Source organism: Letharia columbiana (assembly GCF_014066305.1).
Source record: "Letharia columbiana isolate WasteWater2 chromosome Unknown Sc0000034_s0, whole genome shotgun sequence".
Taxonomy (NCBI): Eukaryota; Fungi; Ascomycota; class Lecanoromycetes; order Lecanorales; family Parmeliaceae; genus Letharia; species Letharia columbiana.
In genome coordinates, this window is record NW_023501077.1 from 295,001 (window position 1) to 309,099 (window position 14,099).

A 14,099-nucleotide genomic window follows, 5' to 3' on the forward strand; every position below is an offset into this window, starting at 1 on the left:
TCACAAGCATGACATGACTGACATTTTGTCAGCGGGAATGCCTTTGCCATGTTCCTCAAATCGCAGAAAAAATGGGAGAACCCCCCTTTGCAAGACGATCACCGAGACCAATTCAAAGCATTCTGTGGTGAGCATAAGTACGACGCAGCAAGGTATGGAGCCACTCCCCGTCTCGAAAGCAGACTGAACCAATCAACCAACTTTACTCATCTTTCCCCATAGTCACATCCTACCTCACGGCTCTTATCTCGTCAATCTCGCCCAAGAAGACCCCGAAAAGGCCACTCAAGCCTACAATGCCTTCCTCGACGATCTGAACCGCTGCGAATCTCTTGGTATCAGACTCTACAATTTCCACCCCGGTTGGACTGGCAGCCACCCTCGACCTTCCGCTATCGCCCGTATAGCCAAGGCTCTCAATCGAGCCCATGCAGCCACCAAGACCGTAACGCCTGTCCTCGAAACCATGGCAGGTGGTGGCAATGTAATTGGCTCTACATTCGAAGACCTGCGCGACATCATCGCCCTCGTAGACGACAAGAACCGAATCGGAGTATGTCTTGACACATGTCACGTTCACGCTGCGGGATATGATCTGCGGAAACCTGTGGCTTTTCAAAAGACACTGGACGACTTCGACAAAATAGTGGGGGTGAAATACCTTTGCGCACTTCACTTGAATGACAGCAAAGCACCCTTCAGCAGCCACCGAGATCTGCACCAGAACATCGGCCTCGGCTTCCTTGGCCTGCGCGCATTCTGGAATGTAATGAACGAGCCGCGATTCGAAGGATTGCCCATGGTCCTGGAGACACCCATCGATCATAAAGACGAAGAGACAGGAAAGGATGTGGAGGACAAGGCAGTCTGGGCTAGAGAGATCAAGATGCTGGAAGGATTGATTGGTGTGGATGCGGACGGAGATGAATTCAAAGCTATGGAGAAAGAATTGGCGGATAAAGGGGCGGAGGAGAGGGCGAAGTATCAGGAGCAGTTCGAGAGGAAGGGGGAGAAAGACAAGAAAGCGTTGGAAAAGGGACAGAAAAAGTTGCAGTTCGGGAAGACGAAGACGGAGAAAGCGATCAAAAACGGGAGTGATAGCGAAGCTTGAGGACTAACGTTGTGGAACGATCGCTACTCCATACCTGAGAGCTTACTCGTAAGGACGTCCAAACTCAAGCAATAGAAGGGGTTGCTTCCGCTGTTTTGTGCTCATGGCTGGATCAGTCGATGGCCTTCTGGTGCTCCAACAACTCTAGGTTTGCTTCCTTACCAAGCCTTCGCAAAGGAAAAGGCCGAGACGTTAAACTTCAATCGCGCTGCAACGTAAATGATAGAAATTGGAACCGGCGAAGAAGTATCTTTCAATGAAACCTTAAAGTCTTCGGTCGCTTCTACATACATCGGTCTTAGGGTTGAGGGGTATCTCACGTATCTCACTCCTCGGTATCCAGCCGGTGCTGGCCTCCATCGCTGAACAAGCGACCTCTCGTCTTTGGTGATTAGTCTGTAGACTACCACTGCGACGAAGCCGCCCAGGAAAAGCTCAGGCCAAAACATCCCGTCTGGCCTCACTCGATGATTCTCCTACCCCAGCACCTTTAGACCACCTTTCGTCTTGCTCTGCTTCTTCTGGACACCAGCCCCAGTCCCACCCTTCCCACCTCCTCCACCTCCTTTCCCTCCCTTCCCACTCTTCCTCTTGTCCTGCGGTACCGTCGGCCTAATCTCCGTGGTGCTCTTCCTCAAAAGCACAGGATGACTTCCAATATATTTTCCTTGCATATCTCTCGCTGACTGAAAATATTCCTCCCCGTCCACGAAACTCACAAAACCGTATCCCTTGCTCTTCGTCGTCCGCTTGTCCCTCACTACCCTCGCTTTCTGCACGGAAGGATACTTTGAGAACGCTTTGAGGAGAGACTCGTCCGTAACTTCACCAGCAAGATTTCCAACGAACAAACGAAAATGTGCAGGGTCCCACTCGAGTAGCGATGGATCCTGCCACGTCTGTCCACCACCGCTACGCACGACCGTTTTCTGCTTGCCGTCTGCGCCTGTGACAACGGCAGCCACGCCAGTATCAGCATTGGCCGCGGAACTCATGGCCGAATTACTCATCGAGGCACCTGCAACATCCTGTCGTACGCCCAGCGGAGCTGTGTTGGCACCGGTCGAAGAAGCACCACCTTCACCTCCGGTAGCGAATCTGTTGAATGACCGACCAGCAGTGCGGCTGCCGTCTGCATCCTTGCCCGCGTACGCACTTTGCCACTGCGCTATTTGCGCTTCCATTTCTGGGTCTATCTCCTGGCCCTGCCCGGCGGCTCCGCCTCGCCCGACACCACCTTGACCAGGAAGGGGAAAAGGATTTCGTATTTGAGGTGGTGTGGGCTCGACATATGGCTCTTCGAAGGTGTGCTTTTGATAAAATGATGGTGTCGGCGGTTGTTGGTAGGACGGTTTTGCTTGGTATGCACCGTTGGAGTAGGTCGTTTGAGGGGCAGAGAAGCCTGTTGGCGGTGCAGGAGGTGCTGAGACCACAGGGCTATGCGTGCGGAACGGTTGACTATTCGCAGCTAGGGAACGTGGTTGGAATCCTGTGAAGCCTCCGAAGCCACTCGCGGGCTGATTCCCTCCTGTGTTGTTTGAAGTGCCATTGTAGCCGCGGGTTCCTGGGGCGGAGGAGAATGTTGGGGTGGAGGAGGTAGTAGAGTTGAAGGACGGGAGTGGACCAGCTGACGGTGGCGGTCGCGGGGGCAGCGAGGCGTGAGCTGGAGAGGTCGTGGATGAAGAAGAGGTTTGTGGTAAGTTCAAACCTGGAGGTGGCGGATATGACATGATGAACGGCTGTGCTGTAAAACCTTGGAGTTGGGTGTGATGAATTGGGTACGTACCTCTCGCGCCTAGAGACGCTGCAGCGGCCGAGGTAGGTCAGATACGGGGTTTATTAGGGGTCGTTGAATGGCGCGCGAACAGTAGAGTAGTCTAAGGTAAGCAAGGAAGCAAGGAAAATAGGAAAATAGGAAAAGTAGAGTTGGATGCAGTCTGCCACGGTAGAGAGTTGTACAAGTAGCGATTATGGGAAGGGAGGAAGGGTTGGGTGAATTGTATGATGCTTGGTGATCAGATGTGTACTTAAAGTAAGGTATTGGTGATACTGGTGCAGGTTTAGCCGACGGGTCAGGGTATGGTACTTTATTCACTATTCACCGATTGGTCTTAGTGACACGTGCAAGGATAAAGTACTTTAGTGCGGTTGATTCTCCCCTCCCCACCAAATGAGGGTTTTCTTTCTTTCTCACCTTATGTCACAGTTCGTTCTCTACTTCTCGATGCGTTGAAGAGAACAACTTGAAAACCCACCTCAATTTTCAACCCTCAAATAATATACAACACCTACAAACTCGACAATCCTTCGAACCTCCAAGATGACGGACAAAGCAATGTAAGTTGACCTTGTACTCTCAATCCTTCTTCATCCGGCCTGCCCCGCTTCAAACCAACATACGTACCACTAGAGTACTTGCTCTTTAACACTCGATCCTTGGAGATACACCAGTCATGACAGTCTCTCGCAACGCTGAACCATGTTGATGAGAATTCTGGGCTGACTGTAGCGCCCGTCTGGCCGGCATCAATGTCGGCGGACCTGCGCCCATCACTCCCAGTGGTGATTTCGGCCTCATCGGTCTGGCCGTTATGGGTCAAAACCTCCTCCTGAATGTTGCCGATCATAAGGAATTCAACGTCGTGGCTTTCAATCGTACCGTGGCCAAGGTCGATCGATTTATGGACAATGAGGCAAAAGGTTTGTCAATGTCCATGCGCCCCCCTCCCAACAAGTGGAGAAAGGAAGGCATTGCTAATGCCGCTGCAAAGATTATAAAAACATCGAGGGAGCTCATTCCATGGAAGAGTTCGTGCTGAAGCTCAAGAAACCCCGTCGCATCATGCTTCTTGTCATGGCCGGCAAGCCAGTTGATGACTTCATAACCGCTCTACTACCTTTTGTCGAAAAGGGTGATATCATTATCGACGGCGGGAACTCTCACTTTCCTGACACCAATCGCCGAACACGATCATTAGCCGAGAAGGGTATTCGATTCGTTGGCACGGGTGTGTCTGGTGGCGAAGAAGGTGCTCGTTACGGGCCCAGTCTTATGCCTGGTGGCAATGAGGAAGCATGGCCCTATATCAAGGATATATTTCAATCCATTTCTGCCAAGAGTGACGGTGAGCCTTGTTGTGACTGGGTAGGCGACCAGGGTGCTGGTCATTATGTCAAGATGGTCCACAACGGCATCGAATACGGAGACATGCAACTGATTTGCGAGGTATAATGACCCGACATCGATTGTTCGCCTCTGGTAAGCTTACGCGAAGTATAGGCATACGACATCATGAAGCGCGGCTTGGGCCTCTCTGCGAAAGAGATGGCGGATGTGTTTGCGGAATGGAACAAAGGTGTCCTCGATTCTTTCCTCATTGAGATAACCCGTGACGTTCTCCGATTTGACGATGACGACGGTACACCATTGGTGGAAAAGATTCTGGATTCCGCGGGCCAGAAGGGTACAGGCAAATGGACAGCAATCAACGCTTTGGACCTTGGTATGCCCGTGACCTTGATTGGCGAGGCTGTCTTCGCAAGGTGCCTGAGCTCTCTCAAGCAAGAGCGTGGCCGTGCGGCAGGAGTACTTGCCGGCCCGACGCCTAAATTCGATGGAGACAAGAAAAAGTTCCTCGCCGACCTCGAGCAAGCTTTGTACGCCTCGAAGATCATCTCCTATGCTCAAGGTTTCATGTTGATACAGAACGTACGTCTTTTCCGTCTCTTGTACAGCACCCCGGTAGCTGCGATACTCACCTCAAGTGTAGGCTGCCAAAGAATACAAGTGGAAGCTCAACAAACCTTCAATTGCACTTATGTGGCGTGGTGGCTGCATTATCCGATCAGTGTTCTTGAAGGACATTACTTCTGCATACCGTAAGAACCCAGACCTTGAGAACTTGTTATTCGACGACTTCTTCAACAAAGCCATCCACAAGGCTCAAGACGGCTGGAGGGACATTGTCAGCAAGGGCGCGTTGTGGGGTATACCTACACCCGCTTTCAGCACTGCTCTTAGCTGGTATGATGGGTACCGCACGAAGGACCTCCCAGCAAATCTTTTGCAGGCGCAGAGAGATTACTTTGGTGCCCACACATTCAGGATCAAGCCCGACCATGCCAGCGAGAAGTATCCTGAAGGTAAGGATAACCACGTCAATTGGACCGGCAGAGGCGGCGATGTGTCGGCGTCCACCTACCAAGCATAGGGTACCTTCAATTCACCATCATCATGGTACAAGTCATTATTGACGAAAGAAAATGGAAGAGAGGCCTGCTTCCTCACAGTATGCACATGGATGCTCTTACTTAGACCAGAACACAAATGCATCTGTAAAAGCCGTGAATGACGAAAGACATGAACTCGTCTATCCACTTCCTAACATTCAACACAATGATCTTACCAATAAACCGATACCTGAAAATTGAGCACTGTGAATGTTGGATCCTTGGATCCTGCCAACCACCTCTAAACCCTTATAGAGATATCGTCACACATTGTAATAACAATGTCTTTGTCTTCATACTAAACATACTCAATTCAATCTACACTGTAATTTATTCCTCAGATGAAGTTATTGGAAAGCGTTGAAAATGTAATTATTTCTAGATGTTCCACCAAGCCTCAGAATAGTCTTAAAAATAGTCTAAGACCGAGGTTTCTGGATGTGGGGGCAAGTCGTAGGATAGATGAGACTGGGTATCTTCAGGATAGGACCTGTATACGTGAACTACGTGGTGGTAGCTCTACACGGGGTTTATAGGTAATTGATAGCTCTGCGTGCGATTATCTCCGCGTGCCAAGAGTTGCAGATCTTTGTGCACACGCTAATTGCCTTGCCCTACATAGCCACTGGCTACTCGTGCCACTCTGACCTGCCATTGGACGATACTGCCTATATATGCAAAGACAACAGAGCCGTACAGAACTATCGGGCTTCTCAACATCATTCGCTGTGTCAACCAGGACACCGGTGAGAGTCCCTTAATTGAGAGCGAGGAAGGCTATGCTACTGTAGCTCGTGCTCCTAAGAGCGCTCGACGGATGGACCTCTATGGACCCCGATAAGGAAACCCAAGGCGAGGAAGAAGAGCAAGCAGGATACCATCATCCGACAGAACACGTCTCCAGATTATCCGACAAGGCAACGTCGTCACCCAGATCAAGTATAGACAACCAAGATTCCGCCGCTGATACGGACGTTGATGCTAACCTGCTTTCCTCTGACATGGACGGTGCTGGAGATGGATATCGGCGACGCAGGGCTCAATTAATGGACGGACTGGAGAATGGGAGTGCGAGGAGGAAAAGTTCCAGCAAGAAGCATGTTCATCGCCATCGAAAGGCTTCAGGAGCCCCTGACGAAGGAAACAAGCAATCGGTGTACTCCTCAGATGAGGGCCATGGCTCGGATTTCTCTTCTAGAACCACAAGCGAAGACTTTGAACTCGACCATCTGACTGGGGAAGATCCTTTCAGTGATGACGCCGAGACGGGTATGACGAAGAAAGATAAAAAGCATAGGAAGAGAACGCGAAGGAAGGCCGTAAGGATGGACGAGAGATTTGCTAGTAACGTCAAGACGTCGAAGCCGAATAAGATACTCACAAACAGCGAGTTATATAAGGCGTGGCTTATCAACGCTCTGCTCGTAGCTTCGTGGTACGCCTTCTCGCTTTCAATCTCTATCGTAAGTGAAGACATAGAGCTCCTCCAACCCCATCTTTGCTGACTGCTTCCTAGTATAACAAATGGATGTTTTCGGAAAAGTACCTGGATTTCCATTTTCCTCTCTTCACTACCTGTCTGCATATGCTCGTCCAATTCTGCCTAGCCAGCCTCGTCCTGTGGTTCGTTCCACGACTCCGACCTCGAACCGATAGCATATCGAATCCTCAAAACCACTATCATGTCCGACGTCAGGATCCGTCACAGACGGAGAAGCCTCTTATGACCAAGATATTCTATTTCACCCGGGTGGGTCCTTGCGGAGCCGCTACAGGCCTTGATATTGGGCTGGGCAACATGAGCCTGAAGTTCATTACTCTCACTTTCTACAGTATGTTTGTCAAGGGCCACTGCTACATCTACGCTGACAACTCACCTCTTAGCAATGTGCAAGTCCTCTTCTCTAGCCTTCGTTCTCGCCTTCGCCTTCCTCTTCCGCCTCGAAGACCCTTCCATCAAACTGGTCTTTATCATCACTACAATGACAATAGGCGTCATTATGATGGTGGCCGGTGAAACGGCTTTTAACGTTCTCGGCTTCATCCTTGTTATCTTAGCTGCTTTCTTCTCGGGCTTTCGCTGGGCGCTCACTCAAATTCTGTTGCTCAAAAATCCCGCGACGAGCAATCCTTTCAGCAGTATCTTCTTCCTCGCACCTGTCATGTTCGTTAGCTTGGCCGTCATAGCCATTCCTGTCGAGGGCTTCGTGGACCTTGCCCATGGCCTGAAGGCTCTTGTCGATGCCAAGGGTGTCTTTTTGGGAGTCTGCATTTTGATCTTCCCGGGCTGCCTTGCGTTCATGATGACCGCGTCCGAATTTGCGCTTCTTCAGCGAACCTCGGTCGTCACGCTCAGCATCTGCGGTATCTTCAAGGAAGTTGTCACCATCGCCGCTGCAGGCATCGTCTTCAAGGATCCATTGACTCCAATCAATATAAGCGGACTGGTGGTTACCATTCTTAGTATAGGTGCCTATAACTATATTAAGATCGCGAAGATGAGAAAAGATGCTAAGAAGGACGTCGCAAGGGAGCCAAAATCCATCGACGATGAGGATGGAGACGGAAGTGCGACGGAGCCCATGCTTGCGCCGCCTCAAGCAATCAGGCGAGACAGACTGTCTGCAGATGCACCTAGCGGCAGGGTCCGAGCTGAATCGAACGCTGGATCGATCAAGAGCTTACGTGAGAATGAGTGACGGCACGAGGAATGGATCTGATAGGAAAGGCGTTGGCTGTTCTTCACGACTATCTGGATGCTGCTTCGCAGGACATTTTGGGAAGGTCTGGGAATGTAGGGTACTGTGGCAGTCCCTTTCGATACCATAAGCGCAGCATATTCTATTGGAGTATTTTCAAAGGGTGGAAATTGGGCTGGAAATGCTTTGTCGAGGAGAAACTTAGTGGATATCTTCTTAATACACAACACCCTTGGTTCATTGTGGAGAACCTCAGGTCAAGTATGCACACCTCAAATTCCATGCACAAGCATTATTGATGCCCCTCTAGCGTGTCCTTGCCTGTCTGACTCCCATCGTCCCAAAACTCAAGGTCTCCCTTCCCGCCTAACGTTCCTCTCTTCACTAGTTGGCCCTTCTGCCTCATCAAATCCTCGATGGTAAATGGTTGGTCCCCAAAGATCTGTTATAATGTTTTGTCAGTCTTCATCGCCTTTCGCCTTTGCATATTCGCATCCACCAGGCAGAGGCTTTGAAACGTTACCTTCAGATGATCACTAATGACATGCCGATTCGAACACTCGGGGCATGTGATCAAAACCGTCCCCTTATGGTACCCTTGCTTCGAAATGGTATGCGTAGAGCGGTGCTTGCATGGTTTACATGTAAAGGTGAGCTCATAAGCGGGGGGTTTCTCCAGGGGGGTTTGGGTGTTGCTAGGGTAGTTCGGGGAGTGCGCGACCGCTGACGAAGGAGCGGACGTGGAGTCAGAGACTCGACGGGTCTGACAATTGCGAAGTGCAAAGGAAGGTTGTGCGATGCGGTGTTTGGGCGTACACGATGGACGCGGAAAGCTGGGATGGCGGAGTGGCGCAAATTGGGAGAGGGGGCGGAGATGTGAGTTTGCGGAGTGTGGCTGGTGCAGGGATGGTCTAAGCTGCCGAAATATAATGCTGAGGATTTGGTCTGCTTTCATCATGCTTTTTTGTCCAGACGTGGATATGTAAGTGTTTTTAGACAGCTGAGATGGGAAATGAGGGAGAAATTATCACTACTTTCATACAAAGCCGCTGAAAACGTCAGATTCTCTAACCGTCCGGTTGAACTTCGGGATCTACAGTGGGGATGCATCCAGGAACCAGCGTACCATTCATTGCCTCCAATGATCTGACGATTGCCTTGTGCACTCAAGTTGACCCTCTACCACCATCTGGTGTCTCATGAATCGACGCTCCCTTTACCAAAGACCTAATATTTCTTTGCAAGTCTTTCTCCTCAGCCGCCGCGAAAGCTTTCTGGATTCATGTCGGCTCCACTTCTCCTCAAGAAGCACACACAATAGGAAACGCGGGTTGAGTGGTACTCCTAAGCATTTTATACCTTTACCATGATTGCTGGAAGGGGGAGAAGGATACGCCCCCCAAGACGGGTAAGTCAAGTGAAGAGTGAAGGTTTAACGGAATCACTTCTGCACATATCAACACATCAACACCCACTTCAATGTTGACTTCTTGACACACAACCTCGATCCAGCGTTTATTGACATGTTTTCCTTGTTCCACTTACATCTTACTCCATCTTCCTATCACCGTGGTGGCAATGAAGGCTAAGATTATCCACCCGCAGGGCCTGGGTACTAGCGATGCAGTTGACTTTGACTCGATGTGGGATGTCTTAGCCTCCTCACTTCGAGAAATACACACCAAGAACGCCTCTAAGCTGTCGTTCGAGGAGCTCTACCGCAACGCCTACAAGCTTGTGCTCAAGAAGCGGGGTGAGACCCTTTACATCAGGGTGAAGGAGTTCGAAGCAGAATGGCTCGCAAACGAGGTGCAACCAAGGATCATAGAAGAGCTCTCCCAGACCCTCCTCCTCGCAACATCTGGAACACAAATGATTGCCACAGCCAATGAGAAAAGAGTTGCAGGAGAGAAGTTACTGAGAGCTCTGAAGCAAGCATGGGAGGATCACAATCTTTGCATGAATATGACTACTGATGTCCTGATGTATATGGTGCGCCGCCTCTGGAGCCTTAAAGGAGGCCGTGAAACGAGGATTGTGTGACTGACTAGTAGGCAGGATCGTGTTTACTGTAAAGATTTTCGGAAACCGTCGATATTCTCTGCCTCCATGGGGCAGTTTCGCGATCACGTACTGAGAACTCCTCTCTCTGACAACCCTGATGACCAAATTAGCATTGCCCATATCCTCAATGCCGTTATGTTGGATCAAGTGCAAATGGATCGAGAAGGCGATATAGTCGACAAATCACTCCTGAAATCCTGTGCCTACATGCTAGAGGGTCTTTACGAAACAGAAGATGAGGATGAGTCTACTAAGCTGTACCTCACAAGCTTCGAGCCTGAATTCCTAAGAGCGAGCGAAGAATTCTACCGCCTAGAAGGCGCCAAACTATTATTAGAAGCAGATGCCGGGACGTTCTGTAAAGATGCTAGGAAACGAGTCAACGAAGAAGAGGACCGATGCAGATCGACTCTGTCTCCATTGACCTTGACGAAGGTCAAAAGCGTGGTCGAAACTGAGCTCATCAAGAAAAATCTCCCGGAAGTAATAGCGCTTGAGGCCAGTGGCGTCAAGTACATGCTGGACAATGAGCGGCTCTTGGAGCTTGAGTTAATATACGAGTTGAGCGCAAGGGTCGATCCGAAGAAAGAGGAGCTGAGGAAGGCCGTTCAGGCTCGCATTCTAGAGATGGGAAACGATGTGAACAAAGCTACCGCTGCTGCAACGCATACTCTACCAAAACCCTCGGACCAAGACGGCGACAAAGCTGAGGGGGAGGAAAAGGCATCAGAAAAGCCAGTAAGCCAGCAAACCACAGCAGCCATCAAATGGGTCGATGATGTTTTGCAGCTGAAAGAGAGATACGACCACGTGCTCACCGAAGCTTTCAAGTCAGATCAAGGTTTACAAACTGCTTTCTCGCGCAGCTTTACGGACTTCATAAACGCCTTTGAGAGAAGCTCTGAGTATCTCTCACTCTTCTTCGACGAAAACATGAAGAAGGGCATCAAGGGTAAGACAGAGAACGAAGTTGATCTGCTCCTGGACAAAGGTATTACTTTACTACGGTACATCCAGGACAAGGACATGTTCGAACGATACTACAAGAAGCATCTGTCGAGACGGTTGCTGATGAAGCGCTCCATCAGCATGGATGCCGAGCGCCAGATGATATCCAAGATGAAGATGGAGGTTGGGAACACGTTTACGCAGAGGATCGAAGCAATGTTCAAAGATATGGCTGTCTCCGCAGATCTCACGTCCAACTACAAGAGGCACGTGGCTGAACTGGGAGATCCTGATCCAAAGAGGGCGGAAATCGAGGTCAACGTTCTGACCAGCACGATGTGGCCGCTCGAAGCTATGGCGCCCTCTTACAACGACGGAGAGGATCGACCACGATGCATCTTCCCACCCCAGATTGAGAGAATCAAACAAGGCTTTGAGAAGTTCTACCTCGACAAACATAGCGGACGCCAACTTACCTGGCAGGCAAATATGGGTACTGCAGATCTCCGAGCCTACTTCCCAGAAATGAAAGGGGCCAAGAAGACAAGAGAGATCAATGTATCGACGTACGCGATGGTCATTCTTCTTCTGTTCAACGATCTACCTCCAGGCGGGTTCATGACGACGGAAGAGATTCAGGCACGAACGAACATACCCCTCAACGAGCTGACTCGAAATCTTCAATCGTTGGGCGTGGCGCAGAAGACGAGAGTCCTCCGCAAGGAGCCTATGAGCAAAGACGTCAAGATTGATGACAAGTTCTACTTTAACGAGACGTTCTACTCGCAATTTCAGAAGTTCAAGATCGGCGTGGTCACGAGTGGCAATAAGGTAGAGGACTCTCAAGAGCGCTCAGAGACAGAGAAGAAGAATAATGACACTCGGGGGGGTGTGATTGAAGCTGCTATTGTGCGGATCATGAAGTAAGTCTTTTCCTTTCTCGACGGAGAAGTCTTGGCAGAGCACAACGCTGACGCAAGTCTCTACAGGCAACGCAAAGAATTGTCCCATCAGAAGCTGATCGCCGAAGTGATCCAGCAACTGACAGCAAGATTTATGCCAGATGTCAACATGGTAAAGAAGCGAGTTGAAAGTCTTATAGAGAGGGAGTATCTGGAGCGAATTGAGGACCGAGAGCCAGCAGCATATCGGTATTTGGCATGAGATATCCCAATGCTTCTTACAGCTATGATATAATGCGATGAAATCGTTTCTATCAAGCATTTAGCGTGGAGTGAGATGGCATTGGGGCGTTGGGGCAATGGTGATATATTGGCTGTGATGAAGTGGCGCGCTCCACAAGCCGAAGCTAGAGCAATACAGGTGCAGAAGGTCTTGAAGTGAGATACTGTTTCCGTGCCATACTGTAAAGTATCTTACCATACCTTACTTCCAAGTCTCCGCGGTCCCGTAAAGTATTTTAGTCTCATAAAGTACATACTTATTCATGACTTGCGCAAGCGCCGGAAGCGCCCGCCATTGCTCCGAAGCAAATCTGGAGAGTGAGGCGCCAATCTTCTCATCTTCCTCCCTTACATCTTCGAGACGCTCTGCAGCAAGTGAAGGAGAGGTGTGGGGAGTGCACGATATCCTAGTAATTCACCTTCTCCACGCCTTCTCCACCTTTTCCTTTCCTTTACTTCATCGTCACTCCTTTGCCTTTGGTGCTGTCTCTGGCGTCGCATTTGGCAGGGCGCCCGGCTTTCAGAAGTTAGAAGCCTCATCATCCAGTTTATATCCGAGAGAAGTACCCGCCTTCGGCAATGCGTCTTTGATAGCTTTTTGGAAGACATCAATACCCAGAGCACACCCGTGTGAGCATGGCCGAGAGTACGAAGCGCCAGAATAATGCAGCAGGAAAAGCTCCGGTTGCGACGCCTAATGTTGGCCAGCTCGTAGCGCTCGAGACTGCGATGAGTGGAGCTATTGGTGGAAAGTAAGTACTACTTGATGCCGCCTCTTCTTCGAGCATGCAATTCTTATGCAATGCCCATTATGCCGCCGTCTATACTCTTCCATGCTCCGCCTTTTCAGCCACCATTGCTCAAGCTAACCACCCTCCCCACAGAGTTCGCGTCCAAACCACCGTCTCCGCGCATCCCACCCTCGAAGGCACCCTCTACACTATCTGCCCCCTCACCCACATCGTCGCCCTCTCCACCACTCCTCCAAACACAATCCATCACCTCCTCTCCCTCCCATCTATAACAACGCTCACCATCCTCTCCCCACCCCCCTCAGTTCCAGCGCTCCCACCGTACCTCTCTACCACGGCCCTCCACGCCCGCGCAGCAGCCGCTCTGCAGCGCGCCCACGAAAAAGCTAGCAGGGTCAATAGGAATGTCAGTAAAGAAGCGCAGGAGATATTCGATGCGATCAGCAGGATGTTGCCGACAAGGTGGGATGGGAAGGATATTGTGGTCATGGATCAGGTTGTCGTCAAGGGCCCAGGGTATAGAAGTGAGGACTGTAGGGCGGGGAAAGAGGCTGGGTCGGCGTTGGCTAGGGTGAAAAAGGTGGTGAGTAATTTTTTTCTGCTCGCAGGATAGGAAAGCAATGTTTGCGAGTTGCCTGCTATTGTGGTCCAGTGTTGCTAATCAAGTGATACCTATAGCTCGAGAACGAACGCAAGAAACTTGCGCAGCGCGAGCCCAAGGTGCCCAAGCCTGTCATACCGGCCGTTCCTGCCATTCCAACTTTCTCCGGAGGACCCAGGAAGGGAGGATGATTTATACCAGATTCAACATCAACTCGATACGAACGAAGGATTGTGAATCAGTATTGCAATGGAATTGTGAACAAGTATATGGAAGGGAACCGAACGAGTTAGGTTTGGCCCCTGCCATGGACGACCAACGTATGTATCGGTCTGTCTTATATCTCCAACGAAGGTGGATTGAGCTAGTAGTGCCGTCGGGGTTCAAAGATTGTGGATATCTTGAAAGGCATTAAAGGTATTCAGGGCCTGATAGTCAATATCGCTGCTGGGTAGCCAACCATGATATCAAGTAAATAGTAAAATCAATGGATAATACTGAATGGGGCAA

At 50.2% G+C, this 14,099-nt stretch overlaps 6 protein-coding genes across 6 annotated transcripts in view; 5 read left to right on the forward strand and 1 right to left on the reverse strand.

Moving 5' to 3' along the window:
* Nucleotides 1–1,111, forward strand: part of HO173_008775 (uncharacterized protein) — a gene marked incomplete at both ends in the record, with an annotated part of 1,966 nt that extends 855 nt beyond the window's left edge. The window contains 2 exons of the mRNA XM_037310671.1: nucleotides 33–152; nucleotides 223–1,111. Coding sequence (XP_037162441.1) covers nucleotides 33–152; nucleotides 223–1,111 — 1,009 coding nt within the window. The remainder of the gene's footprint in view (nucleotides 1–32; nucleotides 153–222) is intronic.
* Nucleotides 1,112–1,587: 476 nt separating this feature from the next.
* Nucleotides 1,588–2,841, reverse strand: HO173_008776 (uncharacterized protein; the record flags this gene model as incomplete). Its single annotated transcript, XM_037310672.1, has 1 exon — nucleotides 1,588–2,841. The coding sequence occupies one exon, from the start codon at nucleotides 2,839–2,841 to the stop codon at nucleotides 1,588–1,590; it is 1,254 nt and encodes a 417-aa protein (XP_037162442.1).
* Nucleotides 2,842–3,431: 590 nt separating this feature from the next.
* HO173_008777 (uncharacterized protein) lies at nucleotides 3,432–5,322 on the forward strand (the record flags this gene model as incomplete). The annotated part of the gene is made up of 5 exons (XM_037310673.1): nucleotides 3,432–3,448; nucleotides 3,672–3,811; nucleotides 3,883–4,337; nucleotides 4,392–4,820; nucleotides 4,882–5,322. 5 exons carry the CDS (start codon nucleotides 3,432–3,434, stop codon nucleotides 5,320–5,322), a joined length of 1,482 nt encoding a protein of 493 aa, XP_037162443.1.
* An 846-nt stretch (nucleotides 5,323–6,168) lies between these two features.
* HO173_008778 (uncharacterized protein) lies at nucleotides 6,169–8,040 on the forward strand (the record flags this gene model as incomplete). Its single annotated transcript, XM_037310674.1, has 3 exons — nucleotides 6,169–6,804; nucleotides 6,858–7,173; nucleotides 7,226–8,040. 3 exons carry the CDS (start codon nucleotides 6,169–6,171, stop codon nucleotides 8,038–8,040), a joined length of 1,767 nt encoding a protein of 588 aa, XP_037162444.1.
* Nucleotides 8,041–9,406: 1,366 nt separating this feature from the next.
* HO173_008779 (uncharacterized protein) lies at nucleotides 9,407–12,216 on the forward strand (the record flags this gene model as incomplete). The annotated part of the gene is made up of 4 exons (XM_037310675.1): nucleotides 9,407–9,448; nucleotides 9,646–10,032; nucleotides 10,099–11,975; nucleotides 12,042–12,216. The coding sequence occupies 4 exons, from the start codon at nucleotides 9,407–9,409 to the stop codon at nucleotides 12,214–12,216; spliced, it is 2,481 nt and encodes an 826-aa protein (XP_037162445.1).
* Nucleotides 12,217–12,872: 656 nt separating this feature from the next.
* HO173_008780 (uncharacterized protein) lies at nucleotides 12,873–13,780 on the forward strand (the record flags this gene model as incomplete). The annotated part of the gene is made up of 3 exons (XM_037310676.1): nucleotides 12,873–12,988; nucleotides 13,121–13,571; nucleotides 13,667–13,780. The coding sequence occupies 3 exons, from the start codon at nucleotides 12,873–12,875 to the stop codon at nucleotides 13,778–13,780; spliced, it is 681 nt and encodes a 226-aa protein (XP_037162446.1).
* Between the last annotated feature and the right edge of the window lie 319 nt (nucleotides 13,781–14,099).